We start from the raw sequence: 17198 nt of genomic DNA on the forward strand, positions 1-17198 counted from the left end.
ACTGATGCTTAAGCACCGTATCCTCCCGCATGACAAGCAAAGTGACCGTGGAATTGAATATGCAGGGTCTTCTTTGTCTTGCCCTTCTCCTCCGAACGTGTTCCTGCCTCTCCTCAACAAGAGCCAAGTTTTGCCACATCAGGAAGTATACCACAGCAGCCAATGACATGTCTCTGCAGGTGTGTGTTTTTATACAGCTCTTAGTTACTTGCTTCTACAATGGTTTGCACCTTGTATAGTGGTGTAAAGTTTTTGGAGGATCAGCAATTGCATAAGTGCAAGGCAAAATCCTTACATCACATTATAATGTTTGCGCCCGCTTAGTATCCAGATCCCACCCAATCCCATGCTTTTTTATTTATTTGAATGCATTTGAATATAATTGTATTGGATTAATGATGGCAAAGTTAGAATTTGATAGCAGAATTTGAAATTGTGCAGAACACCATTCTTTACGTACACTACATTTTTAGCGGCCAGTAAAATCAAACTTTATGGCAGCTAAACATGATTTACGGCAGCATTGTGGGGGTTTTGCACCCGCAAATCACTTTGCATGTATCCTTACATCTACCCCTAAATGCAAGTCTACCTTTGTTTTGGAGACAGTTGTATAGGATATTCACAGCCCATTTAGAAACCTTATGGTGTGTTTTTTTGTTTCGGTCAAGTTTGAGTTGATTCAGTTCTGGATCTGTTATTTCACTGTGCTGTTTTTCTTTAGATTTTTTTTTTAATTTCTGGTACTTTTTTATCCTGTTCAGAAAATTCATCTTCATACCATTCAACAGTTTTTTCATTAAAGATTATAATTTGATTCTGGGTCGGACATAAAGTTAGAGGTTACGTATAGATATTAAATTATTTAATTAGGATAGATAAGTGGTGAAGGAATTTAAATCAAAGGTTGTGTGGAATTAACGTATGGCTGATAGAACGTAGCTAACCAATCGGAGAGCAGACTTTTTCCGAGCAGGTTTATAATCTTCCTTAACCCTCATTATTAGTATTTTGTTGGTATGGTATTAATAGCTTTTGAATAGATTTCAAAGCGAGTCAAACGCAGCTACAAGTCACAACAAAGAAGATAATCCTTGGTGTAACTGACCCTGTGTCAAGCAAGCAAGGAAGGAATTATTTGGCATCTGCATGCTGGGTTCCTCTGTGTGACTGCAGACGTGATAAAAGGATCTTGCGACGTATCAAACAAGCGAGAACACTGCTTAATCAGCTGACGCCTCCCTAATCACCTCCTTCTTTAGTGCAGGAAATACCGGTATATTTACCTTCTAATAGGTTATTTGGGAAAGGGTTACAGACGAGTACACTGAAAGGACCAAACGGCTTGTGTTACCAAGCTGAATGATACTTGACTAGTCTTGCCTCGACTTTCATAGAACTTTTCCTCTGCTTTGTGCGTCAGAAGACTTAATTAAATGTAAACATTTTGGAAAATGTCTATTTTGGCAGCTCTTATCTTTAAATGAATAGTATATTTAAAAAGCCCCGGCAACTGCTTTCCTACCTTTCTAATCTCTAAAATATGTCGTAATCCTCCTTCTGATATTGATGCTGACATATTTTCTGGTACCATAAAGTTCTTATATAGAGAGACAGAGAGAGAGAGAGATTTTTAATATATAACATCAGCTTGGTTTTAATTATTCCAGCCTTGGTCTGAAATATAGTTCATTCCTAACAGTAAAAACCCACTTCTCAGTATGTTTTAATAAGCCTGTTTCTTTTCATTTACAAGTGTGTTTAACAAACTTGGCTTCTCGCTACCTAAAAATCCCCTGCATCAACAGACCTTGACAACCAATAGATAAGAATTCGAAGAGACCCACTTTCTAACTGTAGATACTTTAATTAATAAGAAACTTCGACTGTAAGCACTATATATATATATATATATATATATATATATATATATATATATATATATATATATATATATATATAATATTATTATTATTATTTTTTTTAAATCTAAAAAATATGTAAATCTGGTAAATGGCAAACTAGGTTGGCAACATTGAAACATCCCTTCAAGTACACGCTTGACCACAAAGTAGACTCGGAAGTTACACATCACGATTCTAATCCACTAGTACCTTAGCGACTATGATGGGTTTTTTTTGTAACTTCACTAGATTGCTGCATTTAAATGTCAGGTTCATGTTTTATGAAAGCAGCATGACTTATTTTCTAATTTACAAATAACTTAAATAATCCTTAATCTTAAAAGTTTAGTCTGTGCCTTGCAGGAGGCTCTCTTGGCAGCCAATCCTGGGTTTCTTTGTAACCAATAGAAGATCCTCTTTTTCCACAGCTGGCCAATCAGAAGTGATGTGGGTGGGACGTAAACACTTTTTAAAATGTTTGTGTGTAGGTGCTAGACTGCCACAATTCAGTTTTCAGAAACTTGCTTGGCTCTCTAGAAATATACCGAACATAGGAAAAAATAAATAACTATTTTGCCCAACGAGCAAAGTATGCCAGCACAACTTGTTGTTCGTCACGCAAATCTTGTTGTCCCGGGCGTCGGGCGATATGAATTGCACACCCCTGCAAGGGTTTCAAATGTCTTCTCATTCTCTTTGATAATCTTATGATAACCTGACCAACATTCAGAGACAAAGTACAGTAATAGCCTTCTCGACAAAATCCTAGTGTCAGAAGTGGCACTGATGTATTCAATCCAGTAAGTGGATCAGCTGTACAAGTGAAGTGCTTTCTCTAAGTAGGACAGCAAACGTCATTGTAGCATTCCCTGTTGATTTGGATAAGGCTTTCCTTGGTGTCAAAAACATGGGGGGATAAAAGGGAGCTAGGGTCTCTAAAATGTAGCTGCTGTAGCAAAACATTTCTTTACAAATTGGTATTTATATTCTTCAACATGAAAATCCCATACCAGTTTATACAGTATAACTTTGTACTCTTTTTCACATCTTCTCTCTCTCTTTTCTGTTCTAGTGCAGCATTTGTGTGTGAAGATTGTTTAGTGAAGTTAAAAACAATTTTCCTAAGCTTAAGCCTCGGTATCCTTCTCGCTGTTTTTAAGGTACTTTTTTAGTGTAAAACATATACATTTAGAAGGCTTTATAGGTCTTATCTAGGTCCCTAGTTGAGGATTTGTCGGGTGGTTTGTTGAAAAAAACATCATTTGAGGTATCCCGCCTGGGGGTAATACATTGCCGAGCTTTTACTGCTCTTTAGAACATAAAGTTTGTAAACGAGAGGAGGCCATTCAGCCCATCTTGCTCGTTTGGTTGTTAGTCGCTTATTGATCCCAGAATCTGAAGCAGCTTCTTGATGGATCCCAGGGTGTCCGCTTCAACAACATGAGCTCAATCAATAACACAGTCGGTAGTCTTGCAGGTGATTTTTATTTTTTTAGCATACAAATTAAGCCAATTCCCAAAAGGTGTTGGCTACACGAGTTTAATAATTGATTAAAAGTTTCCAGTTGAGAATTCATTGCTTGGGGAGCACACAACTGGAAGTGGGATGTTTTATTTTTAGACTCCAAACCTGCATCATACCACACTGCCTGTTATTAGCTGCATTGCGTTAATCTGTCGGTTACATTTTCTGCACCTCCCTCATTTAAAGCCCGGAACACACTTCCCGATGTGACCGTCGCATCTCAATGGAGGAGGTTGTGTCGCAAAAAATTTTTGTGAGCGGGCATCACATGCTGCCTGATGAAATCACAGGCAGGGACGCAAAATTAGTGAGTTTTTTTTAATGGTGTTTGACCTGCCCTGGGTGCATAATACATAACACACATACATACATACACACAACGTGTTCCATTGATTTGTACAATGTCCATGCCTATATCTTATAAAAAATAAAACCTGACAGCCCCATAAGCATTAACGATTAGATTAAATATTTACAGAATACTGCCGCTATAACCTTGATTCATAAATGATTAAGAGTTATAATTAAATTATACTGAATCGTCATGTTTTTATTTACAATGAAAACATATACTGTGTCGCCCAAATGCTTATAATGTCAGCAAAAACATGCATTATTTTTTCCCTACATTGTAAATAAAAACGTGATTTGGTATAATTTAATTATAATGCTATTAATGTAGTCATGCAGCATGGTTCTAACATGAGTTTTTAAGTTGTAAATATTTAGTCCAATAGCTAAAAAGTACTTATGGGGGTCAGGGCTTGTTTTCAGAAGATATCGGCATGGAAATGATTGTATACAATGGAATACCTTGTATGTACTAGATGTACGTGTGTGTAAGTATGTGCTTGGAAATTCTGGCCTGTGATTGGTTAAAACCTCATCATAGGAGCAAAAATAGATTTAACTATTGCCCTCACATCCTTGCACCACCGGGCAGTATTCTTCGTCTGTCACGTGATTGGTTCACATTCACTGGCTGTCCTGCCTCTCTTCAAAGGAACGCTCTCCACCTCCACTCCAAAATAACAAGATAAAATGTCTGAATGAAAAAACTGCTGAATGGCGGTTCTGTGACCTAACAGAAAATGAATTGCAAAACATACTACAAAAGAAAAAAAAAAACTTGCGGTACGAGCTTCAAAAACATTGTTATTTATTTATGTTATTTAGTTATTTTACTTCTGCTGTATCGGCTATATGTAGTATTATTTGTTTATTTAGCAGACACCTTTATCCAAGGCGACTTATAGAGATTAGGGTGTGTGAACTATGCATCAGCTGCAGAGTCACTTACAATTACGTCTCACCCGAAAGACGGAGGTAAAGTGACTTGCTCAGGGTCACACAATGAGTTAGTGGCTGAGGTGGGATTTGAACCAGGGACCTCCTGGTTACAAGCCCTTTTCTTTAACCACTGGACCACACAGCCTCCACAACTATAATAGCCACTCAAAAAGGAATCTGCAGAAGTCCTTTTTTTACCACAACTAAACCAAAATGGTAGGAAATACTATTCGAAATTGTATTACAGTGTTTTATTATCATTATTTGTCCATCTTATGATCAATATAAGTTTTTTTGTTTTTTCAGTTCATCCATTAATGTAACATCTACTTGGCTTTTTGTACAGGCGGGAACAAGGTTTTTGAGTGAAGAATAAATGTTATTAAATGGTCCCTCCAGAAAAACTCGATTCTGAGATCATGGAACCCCCCCCCCCATTCAGTGGTACCTACTGTTACTAGCATAGTGAGAAGTGTGACGGGATTCAGTTCGAGCATCAGCGTGAAGCAACTTAGTATATTTCTACATTTCTGATTGGCAGTTGAAGGGTTCCGTAGTAGTTATCCTGCAGCGTGGACGCTCTGCTCCTTGATGTAAACAAAGCAAGCTTTCGCTCAGCGCTCAGTGTCTGTGTAGCTATGCAATAGCCTTGAACTGGCACTGCTGCATTAAGAAGCAGGTGTAGGCTCCCCGGGCACGCCCCCCAGCCAATCAGGACCTACCGATCGGCTCATCTCCGGGCAGCCTTCCTGTTTACCACAGCAGCAGTGTTTCATTATTAGGACCCCTGTATTTTTCTACTGCCAACCAATACCACAGTTCACAAAAAGGGAGAAAAACGTGCGAGTAATCACAATTGAAAATGAGAAGCAGCGCATAACTGTAGTGCTCTGTGTGACAGCAGACGGCTTATTTGATTTTTGATTTTTTACCTCAAAGTGAGGGTGGGAAATTTGGGTTGCATCTTAAATATGAAGGAATAAGGTACTTGCATTTTGTAAATGTATGTGCACTGCACACTTGCTCAGCAAACTATGTTTTTAAAGCAACGTATATTTTATTTTACTGGCTGGCTAATTTCATATTCACTTCTGAATCTTAATAGCCTCTCAGGGACCCAGCAGATGGCTTGAATCCTACTGAATAGTCTGCTTACAGTTTAAGTTTTAAACATATTTTCAAACATTTGTTGTTTTTTTTGTTTTAACCGAAATGCAAGTTCTAGCCCATGGCAAAGCTTTCTTGAACAATGCTGTCTTTAGGACTGGATGTTGGTTACACCTTATAGCTAAAGAGAATTTTATCACATGATGAGCAGCACCTTCAAAGTTCTTGCTAACAATTCCCAGTATTCAAACAGCAGTTGTTGTAAAGCTTTGGGCAACTTCTTCAGAACAGTTATTTTGCCAAAACAGTGCTGTGAGTTGCATGCTGTTGAGAACTCATTTTGATAAATGTAGTCTTTCTTCTTGTCAATGTACCATTTTAGAAAAGGTAGGAAATACATTTCTAAAGACTAAACCTTGGCAATCAGTTGGTCTGTTTATTTAAAAAATGGCAATTTCTTTTTTGTAGATGCGCCTTCTCACGAGAGGGAAGATCTCTTCATCCAGAAGCTGCGGCAGTGCTGCGTGCTCTTCGACTTTGTCACAGACCCCCTCAGTGACTTGAAGTACAAGGAGGTGAAGCGAGCTGGTCTCAATGAGATGGTGGAGTACATCACACATAATCGGGATATCATCACTGAGTCTATCTACCCAGAGGGGGTCATCATGGTAAGCAAGAGACTGCATGATGTCAGCCCTGCACTGCTGACTTAATTTAAGAATAATCATATATACCAAGATGCAACTTGTGGATGCTAGCAATGTTTACTGGCTGACTAATTTCATATTCACTTCTGAATCTTAATAGCCTCTCAGGGACCCAGCAGATGGTTTGAATCCTACTGAATAGTCTGCTTACAGTTTAAGTTTTAAACATATTTTCAAACATTTGTTGTTTTTTTTGTTTTAACTGAAATGCAAGTTCTAGCCCATGGCAAAGCTTTCTTGAACAATGCTGTCTTTAGGACTGGATGTTGGTTGCACCTTATTGCTAAAGAGAATTTTATCACATGATGAGCAGCACCTTCAGAGTTCTTGCTAACAATTCCCAGTATTCAAACAGCAGTTGTTGTAAAGCTTTGGGCAACTTCTTCAGAACAGTTATTTTACCAAAACGGTGCTGTGAGTTGCATGCTGTTGAGAACTCATTTTGGTAAATGTAGTCTTTCTTCTTGTCAATGTACCATTTTAGAAAAGGTAGGAAATAAATATTCTACAAGATGTTGCTTATCATTTCATCTAACAAAACCTCATCTGACAAGATAGTGCAAGGGAGGTGGACACCACCTTCAGAAATAAGAAAGTGAAAACACTTAAGTGTAGCAAGGATTCATTTGAAAATGTCTTATTGAAACCTTAACATGTGGGCTACTTCCATGAAGTCAAATTTGCCGGTGGAATTGCAGTCCCATGCCTGGCTCACCCCAGCTGGTGTCTCTGCAGAAGTATTTAAGGAGTCTCTGTAGGAAAGGTAAGATGAGAAAAAAGTCACCTATAGCCCATAATTCCAGAATGATCATGCTTGTTATTGCCAAGGATCAGTCCGAGTGCTTGGTAAAATCTCATATCAAATCTGTCAATGTCAGCCTCAGGTTGCCATACAAATGTATTAGACCCCTCTGCTAGATTCTTAATAAAGAGGTTTGGATTTAATTAGGGATGCACCAAATCCAGGATTTGGTTTCGGATTTGGCCCGAATACCTACTTTTTGAGCAGGTAAACCGAATCCTATATTCACCCAGATGCACATCCATTTTAATACATCCCTCCAATGTGTGCAGTTCTTATTTGAGTAAAAGACACAAATCTAGTATTGAACGTAACTGTTGTGGGGGGAAGGGGGCTAACAGTAAATTGTGTACGTTTCAAACTAAAATCTTATTCAGGGATATATTTCCGTTCGGTAATAAAAATACTATTAACTAAAAGGCTCAAAACTATAGATTTTGCGCGTCCCATGCAAGTAGCTGCCAGTCAGTTTTTCATTCATCAGTTTCCTTCAGTTTTCTTGACAGATTTTGTAGATTCGGTATTCGGTTCGGTATTCGGTTCGGTATTCGGTTCGGTATTCGGTCAAATCCCCAAAACTTGGATTCGGTGCATCCCTAGATTTAATGTTCTGTTTGTAAGTTTGCCTTTACTTTACATTTTTTGACAGTTTTCAGTGAACCTATTCAGGACCCTGCCTCCTTCATCTAACCCAACGGGGGCAGAATTTGATCCAGAAGAGGATGAACCAACATTGGAAGCAGCCTGGCCTCACCTACAGGTAGGAGTAATAGTACTATGTCTATACCCCTGAAACAGCTGTATACACATATTTCAGCTTTCATTATGATAGAGTGATCATGCATATTGGTTTTCGTGTAGTATTTCTGTTAATTAATTTTATCTAGATTAGTCTTGGGGGAGGGTGGGGTGGGAAGATGTGTTCAGTAATTACTGTAAGCCTTGTGTTTGTTTTAATAAGTCCCAAACTTGTTCCTCCTTTATTTTCAGCTTGTATATGAGTTTTTCCTAAGATTCTTGGAATCTCCAGATTTTCAACCAAATATAGCCAAGAAATACATTGACCAGAAGTTTGTAATGTCCGTAAGTATTTGCAAAAAAAAAAAGTTAGATATCGATATATAATTCTACCTACACTAGTAATTGTCAAGGCTTTGAGCATTTCCTCATAGCGTTGGCAAAGCAACATTTTCTTTAGCTCCCTTATCATTCTGTACTTGGAAAAATGTTTCCTAAAACATTGGTTGTTGCCCCTTTTTAAGATCTCGTACATCATACATACATGGCACATACTAGTTGTGCTGCATGTGTGGGCTGAATGGAGTTGGTATAAAACTGGCAAGAATGTAAGGTAACACTGTTTGAAAAACTGAGCACAAAAGAAATCATGCTTCATTGCATATTCAGACTCTAGGGTGTCATGTTTTTTATATGAGGCTGAATAACTCCCGTCTAAATGGATTATACAGTAGCTGTGGCATACATAAACATAAAAGAATGTCTTGTTTTGTCTCACTTAATTTGTTCTGCATTATCATTGTGAGGGTCACAGTTTGGAAGAATTTACAAAACAATGTAAAGATAAATAAAAACTTCCTGTGCCCTTTCTCTGTAGATATTTTAAGGTGGTGTATGCCCGCTGTTTGCATTGTAAAGCTGAAATATGCATTTAGTTGCCATCTGACATATCTTGAGACACATTAACATAATCAGTATTTTATTCACTTTATCAGCATGATACTGAGGCCTGCTCCAACCCTATCTTGAGTAAGCAGAAGAAACCTGGAATACCACACAGGCCTAGCAAGTCATTTAATTAAGCATATATGTAGGTGTTCAAATAAAAATTGGCCATTTCTTAACATTCAAATAATGTTCAGTATCAGCAAACCATAGTATTGACCAGGTGTCATTCCTGAATGAATAGCTATATCACACATCAAGTAAACAAATTAGTGTGCTTATGAAAGTTAACACCGACAAATCCCAAGTTAACACATTTATTTCAACACTACCATGCCTCCATTAAACAGCTCCAGCGCTAATGTGTTCATATCATTAATTTGTTTTGTACTGTTGTTGGCAAAGCATACACAGAATTTCTCACTTGAAAAGCTTTTGATGTACCATAGCGTTTTATAAGGGAAACGGTGAGATTGTGTTTGAAAATACTAATAAACAAATAATAAGTTAACTAGGGCTGTGGTCAAAGGTTCGAAGGTTTGTTCGCTAGCCTGGAATTCGAAGGTAGTGATGAGAGTGAGCTTGTGTTTTGAAAATGCTTATAAACAAATAACCAGTTAACTAGTGTTATGACTGCCATATTGTGGTCATGTGACTGTTTGTTTTCCAAATAACATCCAGTAATTTTAGATATTGGCTTCATTTTTCGTATACCTCCTGTGTTGTATCAGTCGTACTTGATGTCAAATTGATTGTCCAATAAAAAATGACCCCTTAAAAAGCTGCCACTGCTATACTGTCAAGGCCTCATCTCATTAGACTTCCACATTGGCAAGGTTGTCACTATGTAACACAATTTTTGTTCCTGGGTAGTAAGTGTTATTTCCTAATTGCTTATGCCTCAAAAGTATAGAAAATGGCTATTATTCCCCACAAACTTTGCTTTTGTGACCAGACAGTGATATTTTGAAATTTACCTATTTCCAATGAGAAAACGGGTGAATTTGTGTCTTTTCGTTCACATAAAGTCAGAAAAAAACAACCTATGAATCCAAATTAACATGTATTTATACTAAAGTAATACAAAAATGACTACAAAAGATTTAGAAGTGAGTAGTTTTTCGAGATTTACGATTATACTGTAAATCACTTTCATGAATCAGCCCCCAAATGTAGTCTCCCATCATGTTCTCGTTATACTGTCCTTGGTAGCGGCGTTCAAAGTCCAGTATATCCTCCCATGTTCTCCTTGAATTTATCAAGATGAGCATCAAGGATATGGACTTTGAGGGACATCCTACAGCCCATTGTGCCGTAGTTCTTCACCAGAGTCTCAACCAGCTCCACATAGTTTTCGGCCTTGTGATTGCCCAGGAAGCCCCGAACCACTGCTTCAAAGCTGTTCCAAGCCGCTTTCTCCTTACTAGTGAGCTTCTTGGGGAATTCATTGCACTCCAGGATCTTCTTTATCTGTGGTCCGACGAAGACATCGGCTTTGACCTTTGCCTCAGACAGCTTAGGGAAGAAGTCTTGAAGGTACTTGAAGGCTGCCGACTCCTTATCTAGAGCTCTGACAAATTGTTTCATAAGGCCCAATTTGATGTGCAGTGGTGGCATCAGCACCTTCCAGGGGTCCACCAGTGGCTCCCACTTGACGTTGTTCCTCCCCACAGAGAACTCGGTCCGCTGTGGCCAGTCCCGCCTGTGGTAGTGCGCCTTGGTGTCCCTGCTGTCCCAAAGGCAAAGATAGCAGGGAAACTTGGTAAAACCGCCTTGGAGACCCATCAGGAATGCCACCATTGCAGCCTCTTGATGCCATCTCAGAAAAATGCAGATATGTATCCACTTAGGCAGCTGGAACTAAACTGAACTGGTGGGCTTAAGGCCCCTGTATTTATACTACTATTTATATTACTGGAAAGTTCTAGAAAGTTCTAGAAGTTACTCCAAGTTTACTCAGCACTGAAGCTATCTGGAATGTTCTGGAAAATAGGTAAATTTCAAAATATCACTGTCCTGGTCACAAAAGCAAAGTTTGTGGGGAATAATAGCCATTTTCTATACTTTTGAGGCATAAGCAATTAGGAAATAACACTTACTACCCAGGAACCAAAAAAAAAATAAAAAATTGTTACACGGTGTAATCACTGCATGGTAAAGGTATCACTTTCTCCCAGTTGAAACTAGTTAGTAGTGTTTTTACAGTGCAGACGGGAGGTTGGACCAGATATTTAAAATGTTTACAAAAACTGTTTTCTTTAAGCTGCTGGAATTATTTGATAGTGAAGACCCCAGGGAAAGGGACTTCCTAAAGACCATTCTACACAGGATCTATGGCAAGTTCCTGGGCCTGAGAGCTTATATACGACGGCAGATCAATAATATATTTTACAGGTAGGGAAGCGGCAACAGTTTTCACAACTGACAGAAGGTACACAAGTTAGTTGTTGGCAGTTTACAAAAGTGGCTTTTTTCTCCACATTGCCCCACAATGAGCATGTCTTGTAAGGGTTGAGGGAGCAGTTCGGTCTCTGTGCTCATTCAAAAGGCCTATGTATATTTAATTGTAGCCTTTTGTGTGCCAAATGACATGGCAGTCCTTGTTCTATTATGCTCCCAGCATATCTTAAGACGAGAGACCTTAGCATGCATTATATTGATAAAAGTTAAGGATGTAACAGAGTGTAATCAACAACAAAAAAATTATAATTCTGCGCCGTTTTTAATTCTACATTATATCACTATAGATTTATAGAACCCTGAGGCATGCTGGCTCTTAGTTCTTCATTGATTGTCTTGGCTGCTACTTGGTCTTCCAGCCACAAGGGCATGACTGTGAAAAACCACAGGCTTTCCTGAACCCAGCCACGTACCCAGCATACAACTATTAAGGGGTAATTCAGGCCAGAGTCCTGTGTTGTACCATCTGCTGTTGTATATTTAAAAGGAACTGAAACATTGACAACACATTTGCAATATAGAAATGCTGGTATTGATAGTATGTATTGCTTTATTATGTGTGTATGTCTAACATATTTTGGTTGTCTACTACTATCCAAAATTCAGACATGTATATGCAATACATTTATGGCTTTAGGACTAACACTTTTTTTTTTTTCCAGGTTTATATATGAAACAGAACACCATAATGGAATTGCAGAACTTTTAGAAATATTGGGAAGGTAAGAGCTATTAATAAAAATATATAGCACTATTATCTGACAATGTGGTGTATACTGGCATTAAAGTTTATTTAATTCCAATTTCATTTTATTTTTCAGTTTATTTCTTGTGCTTCTATTTTAATTGTGTTTTTCTGTCTTCTTCCCAACAGTATAATCAACGGCTTTGCATTACCACTGAAAGAAGAACATAAAATGTTTCTAATCCGAGTATTACTCCCGTTACACAAAGTGAAGTCGCTTAGTGTCTATCACCCACAGGTAAGAACTTTATTGAAGCACAGATGGGAGCCACGAAGTACATTTCTTACCAAACAAATAATGGAATGCTTTCCCCCTGATCTCATTCAGTATAATGCAAAAGTGTAAAAATAACACAATTAAATTGCGTGAATCCTCTTTGCTGTCAACCAACGTCTTTGAGCAGGGACATCATTTGATGTAGAATGGGACTATAAAGTTGTATTTCATCTGTTTTCTTTATCTTCCTTCAAAAAGTGATTTATGTCTCTGACCAATTGTTTTTTTTTCTTTAGCTGGCCTATTGTGTGGTGCAGTTCTTAGAAAAGGACAGCAGCCTTACAGAACCAGTAAGTACAGCACTACATTTGTATCTGTGTCTTTCATAAACAAAAATCTCCAAACTAGATAGCTTTTCAATATACAAACAGGATCAGCCTATTTAGTGGGTGTTGCTGATCCCATGACACTTTCCTAGAGATCACAAAGACCCCCAGATCTATAAATAGTCTCTAGAACAGTGGTGGCCAATACACCAAACACTGTGATCCATTTTGGTGGATCTCAACGGGCTCCGCGATTTTCAGCTTTGACCAACAATTATTGGCGGGATTTAATATAATAGTGTCCAATACGTAATAGCAATAATAAAACAAAACAACCACAACAACAAAAACGTAACAAACGCTCTACCCTAACTTGTTTAGGCACATGTGTGCCTAAGTTTAAAAAAAAATAAAATAATAATAATACAATTTTTGCTCAAATGTGTTGTTGAATATCTACAGATCTTTTTTTTCCTTCCTTTCTTACATAACACTTGTGCAGTTCAATACTTTTGGATCAACAAAATTAAAAAGGGACAGTTTTGAAGCACTGTGTTTAATAGATTTCCATGTTTGAACTTCTTGTGGCTCCCTGTTAAAAATGCAGTCTTGCCTGCCATCAGTTCCCCTGCATCCTGATAAAATGTGCAAAACATGGATTTTTTTTTAACATTGTCAAACTTAAGCCAGGGGAAATCTTTTAGCCACTGTTGGTTGAACTTGTGTTTTACAACTGTGGACACGCTGTAACTAACTCAAAGCTCCCTGTTCGCTTTCATCTTCTGACACACCTGCATTGCTCTTTTCTTGTAAAGACGCCGACTTATATGAATTTGTTATTTTCCATATCTTGGTTTAACAAACTGTCTGGAAACGAGTAGCCATCTCACTGATAAATCAGTGAAATTGTCAGGGTATGGGATTTGTAGTTTTTAATGTGCGATTAACAGTGGGCAGTGGATACCAATAAACTACATTCCCAGAGTACATTACGATTGAGCTATGAGTTATGAGCTATGAGATCCGACCTGTGAGGTTTTTTTTTCTTTTGTTTTTTATTTTTTTCAGCTGAAAAAATAAGTCACGTTTATTGTTTATAGTCAACCTTTAGGAATTTCTAGTCGCATACGTGCGCCTAAATTAAAATGTACATTTGCACAAGCATTTTGTTAGTATGACACAGAAGGCTCTGCCCATCAGCCGAAACAAAAACTGTTGCATGCTTATATGCTAGAGCTTGTTCTGATTTGTCCCGAGATCCACCGAAATTATTTTGCGATCCACGTATTGGCCACCGCTGCTCTAGAAAATGTCTGTACTTTTTTGTATGTTGTTATTCTTGTCAAATTGCAATAGCAGTGTTGCCTTTGTTTTAAAATAGCATTTCAATATAAAGGCTTATGCCATGCATGCTTTAAACTTAATAAGGCCCCCTTGTGATTGCCAGGTGATTATGGGTTTGTTGAAGTTCTGGCCAAAGACTCACAGTCCGAAGGAGGTGATGTTTTTGAATGAACTGGAGGAGATACTGGATGTCATCGAGCCATCAGAGTTTGTAAAAGTCATGGAGCCACTTTTCAGACAGCTGGCAAAATGTGTGTCCAGCCCGCACTTTCAGGTGAGAACTGAAGACTTCTGAAACAGCACATCTATAATAGAGCACCTGGTTGTAAATGGTCTTCTACAACAGTTTTAAATGACTGGAATTGTTAATCTCAACCTGGTGATATACTTTAGTGACTTCTTTCTTTAGAAAAATGGCTTAATGGGCTTAGGGATGTCACGGTTTCAAATTTTGATGGTAAGAGAAGCAAAGTGTTACCTAGCAATAGACAGTCATGCAGTGCCCGCCCACTGATCTCGCAGCAGAGTGCAAAACTTAATGATGAGAAGACGGACGGCGCCTGCACATTTTTTTTTTTTTTTTTTTTTTTGCACTGCATGTTAACAGCAACGAACACAAAGGAAAGAAGAAAGTTAAGGTGGATATGACACCGTTGCAAAGTTAAGCGACATCTAGGGGACTTGTTAGCGATCATTGTTTAGTAGGGCGGTTTATATTAATTATGACGTCACTTATTTAATAGCCACGCGGATAATCTCATGCGTGACATTTTTCAGAACTTGAGATGTCCGTGTTCTTTAGAACTAACTAATGGCTCACAGATGGACAAACAGTGAATAAAAAAAGGTGCCCATATCACCTTAAACCGTGTGAACTCGGTAATCATGGTATAAAAAAAGGTTGCGGTTTCAAAACCGTGGCAGTTTATACCGCGGTTTACCGTAAAATCGGTATACCGTGACATCCCTAAATGGGCTAATGGTTTTTCTTGCTAAGCTTTTTTTCTTTTCTATTTTTTTTTGCTTTGTTTGTTTTGTTACGAGTTAAGCGAAATAACTAATGTTATGTGCTCACATGTGTTATTCTTCAGGATATCCCTGTTAATTTGCTGAACACTTTTTGTTTTAGGTGGCAGAGAGAGCATTGTATTACTGGAACAATGAATATATCATGAGTTTGATCAGCGATAATGCAGCAAAAATCCTCCCCATCATGTTCCCTGCCCTATACAAGAATTCTAAAAGCCACTGGAACAAGTATGTTTTTCCACACTGTCTTGTGATGGCTCATGTGTCTCATTTGTTAAGGAGATGGTGTGTGTTTATATACGGTAGCTGTGATGAAGTGTTTTGTTAACCCAAAGTAAACATCACATGGCGTTTTGAGGTGGAAGGGAGGGATGGAAAATATTGTTAATGCAGCACATGGATTGTAGATAAAACAATCGTTACAATCTCCAAATGCTTCAGTAACCTACTTTATATATAAAAATGATATAAAGTGACAAACGTTATGTCTTGCCCCTCATTATTGCAATGAAATATGTTGGTTGTTGCATTTTTTTATTACTTAAATTACAAAATATGTGAAGCTATAGATGAAAAGATGAACTTGATGTTTCACTTTGTATTGCATAGTAAAATGCTATACACGATGACTACTTCTAAGCTTTTTATTTTGTTTTGTTTCCACCACAAAAGTAACAAGCTTGCAAATCGGGTATTAATGTTGTCTTCTGTTCCATTCCCTCTTAAGGACAATCCATGGGCTGATCTACAATGCACTGAAGCTGTTTATGGAAATGAACCAGAAGCTGTTTGATGATTGCACTCAGCAGTACAAAGCAGAAAAACAAAAGTGAGTTACCAGTACACTCTGCGAAACTGAAAATATAATATATTGTTGAGAACAGGCTCTTGAAGTGATAATCAAGGATTCAAAAACACATATTTCTTAACATTTACCATGCAACCACACTTTGGGGATGACCAGGGCTACATGACAGAAGTAGCACTCATGTCCATGAAATGCAAGACAGATACAAACTGGTTGCAGGGTACTTTTTTATTTATTTTGTAAATCACTTCTCTCCATGTGAGGAGTTCATATAACTTCACTTTTGATTTGAGGCATTTGGTAACAATTGCTTTAAAATGTTTCATTCACCAGGAATCACTTGCACTCCACAATTATCTTAACGCGCTAGAAAGTGTCCTACCCAGTTTCATCACAATGGAATATACACTTCTCGAACAAAATATGTGCAGTTTCACTCGGCACAAATTATACATTTGGTAGGAATAGGTCAGGATGTGTGTTTGTTTTTCAAATTAAAGATGCTTATATTAGCCTCACCACAGTGTCAACATTGTCTCACTTCTTACCCTCCACCTATTTATTTCAGGGAGAAATATAAACTGAAAGAGCGAGAAGAGATGTGGTACAAGATTGAAGAGCTGGCTCAACAAAATCCTCAGGTAGAAGATTGCTGCGATGCCTGTTACAAGGATTTGTTTTCTTATCTGATCTTGGGTGAATTGGTCATCTTGAGATATCTTGTGTTTCTTGTGTTTTCTGTTGCCACTTTTTTATACACTAATCCATGTATTACTTAACTATTTCATATCATACATTCAGCCTGCTCTGTATCTTTGATAGATTGCAAAGGTTTACCCGACTGTCACTCCAAGACTCCCCACTGGTGTGCTTCATCCTTCAGAAGAGGTCTGTTCTTTTTTTTTAAGGAAAAAAACATTTTTGTTTTATACAGGACACACATTGCATAGCTGTGCTTTGTTGTAGACGGTCGTCTTTTTATTTTTTTTATTATTGAAGCACCTTCTGATTCTCTCTGAAGATGTGCTGTTGCTTTGATTTTCAGTTTATGGTGTACAATGAGACCCCTGCTGTGATGCCTTTATATTCCATGGAGACAGAGACCCCGACAGCTGAGGATATTCAGTTGCTGAAGAAAACTGTTGAAACTGAGGCCACACAGGTGAGGCTGCTTTTCAATAACGGTTTCTAGCTAGACATACATTACATTGTACATGTGAAGACAGTGTTTTACTACTGTATTTAAATAAA

At 37.9% G+C, this 17198-nt stretch overlaps 1 protein-coding gene across 1 annotated transcript in view; it reads left to right on the top strand.

The window, feature by feature from the left end:
* LOC117410921 (serine/threonine-protein phosphatase 2A 56 kDa regulatory subunit delta isoform-like) overlaps window positions 1-17198 on the top strand; it is a 38765-nt gene that overhangs the window by 17620 nt on the left and 3947 nt on the right. The window contains exons 5-17 of the mRNA XM_034017876.3: window positions 6295-6494; window positions 7985-8095; window positions 8326-8418; window positions 11282-11412; window positions 12141-12200; window positions 12353-12461; window positions 12737-12790; window positions 14214-14384; window positions 15240-15367; window positions 15867-15968; window positions 16516-16588; window positions 16770-16835; window positions 16993-17109. Of these exons, the coding sequence (XP_033873767.2) occupies window positions 6295-6494; window positions 7985-8095; window positions 8326-8418; window positions 11282-11412; window positions 12141-12200; window positions 12353-12461; window positions 12737-12790; window positions 14214-14384; window positions 15240-15367; window positions 15867-15968; window positions 16516-16588; window positions 16770-16835; window positions 16993-17109 (1415 nt within the window). The remainder of the gene's footprint in view (window positions 1-6294; window positions 6495-7984; window positions 8096-8325; window positions 8419-11281; window positions 11413-12140; window positions 12201-12352; window positions 12462-12736; window positions 12791-14213; window positions 14385-15239; window positions 15368-15866; window positions 15969-16515; window positions 16589-16769; window positions 16836-16992; window positions 17110-17198) is intronic.

This window comes from Acipenser ruthenus, chromosome 6 (assembly GCF_902713425.1).
Source record: "Acipenser ruthenus chromosome 6, fAciRut3.2 maternal haplotype, whole genome shotgun sequence".
In the NCBI taxonomy this organism is placed as follows: domain Eukaryota; kingdom Metazoa; phylum Chordata; class Actinopteri; order Acipenseriformes; family Acipenseridae; genus Acipenser; species Acipenser ruthenus.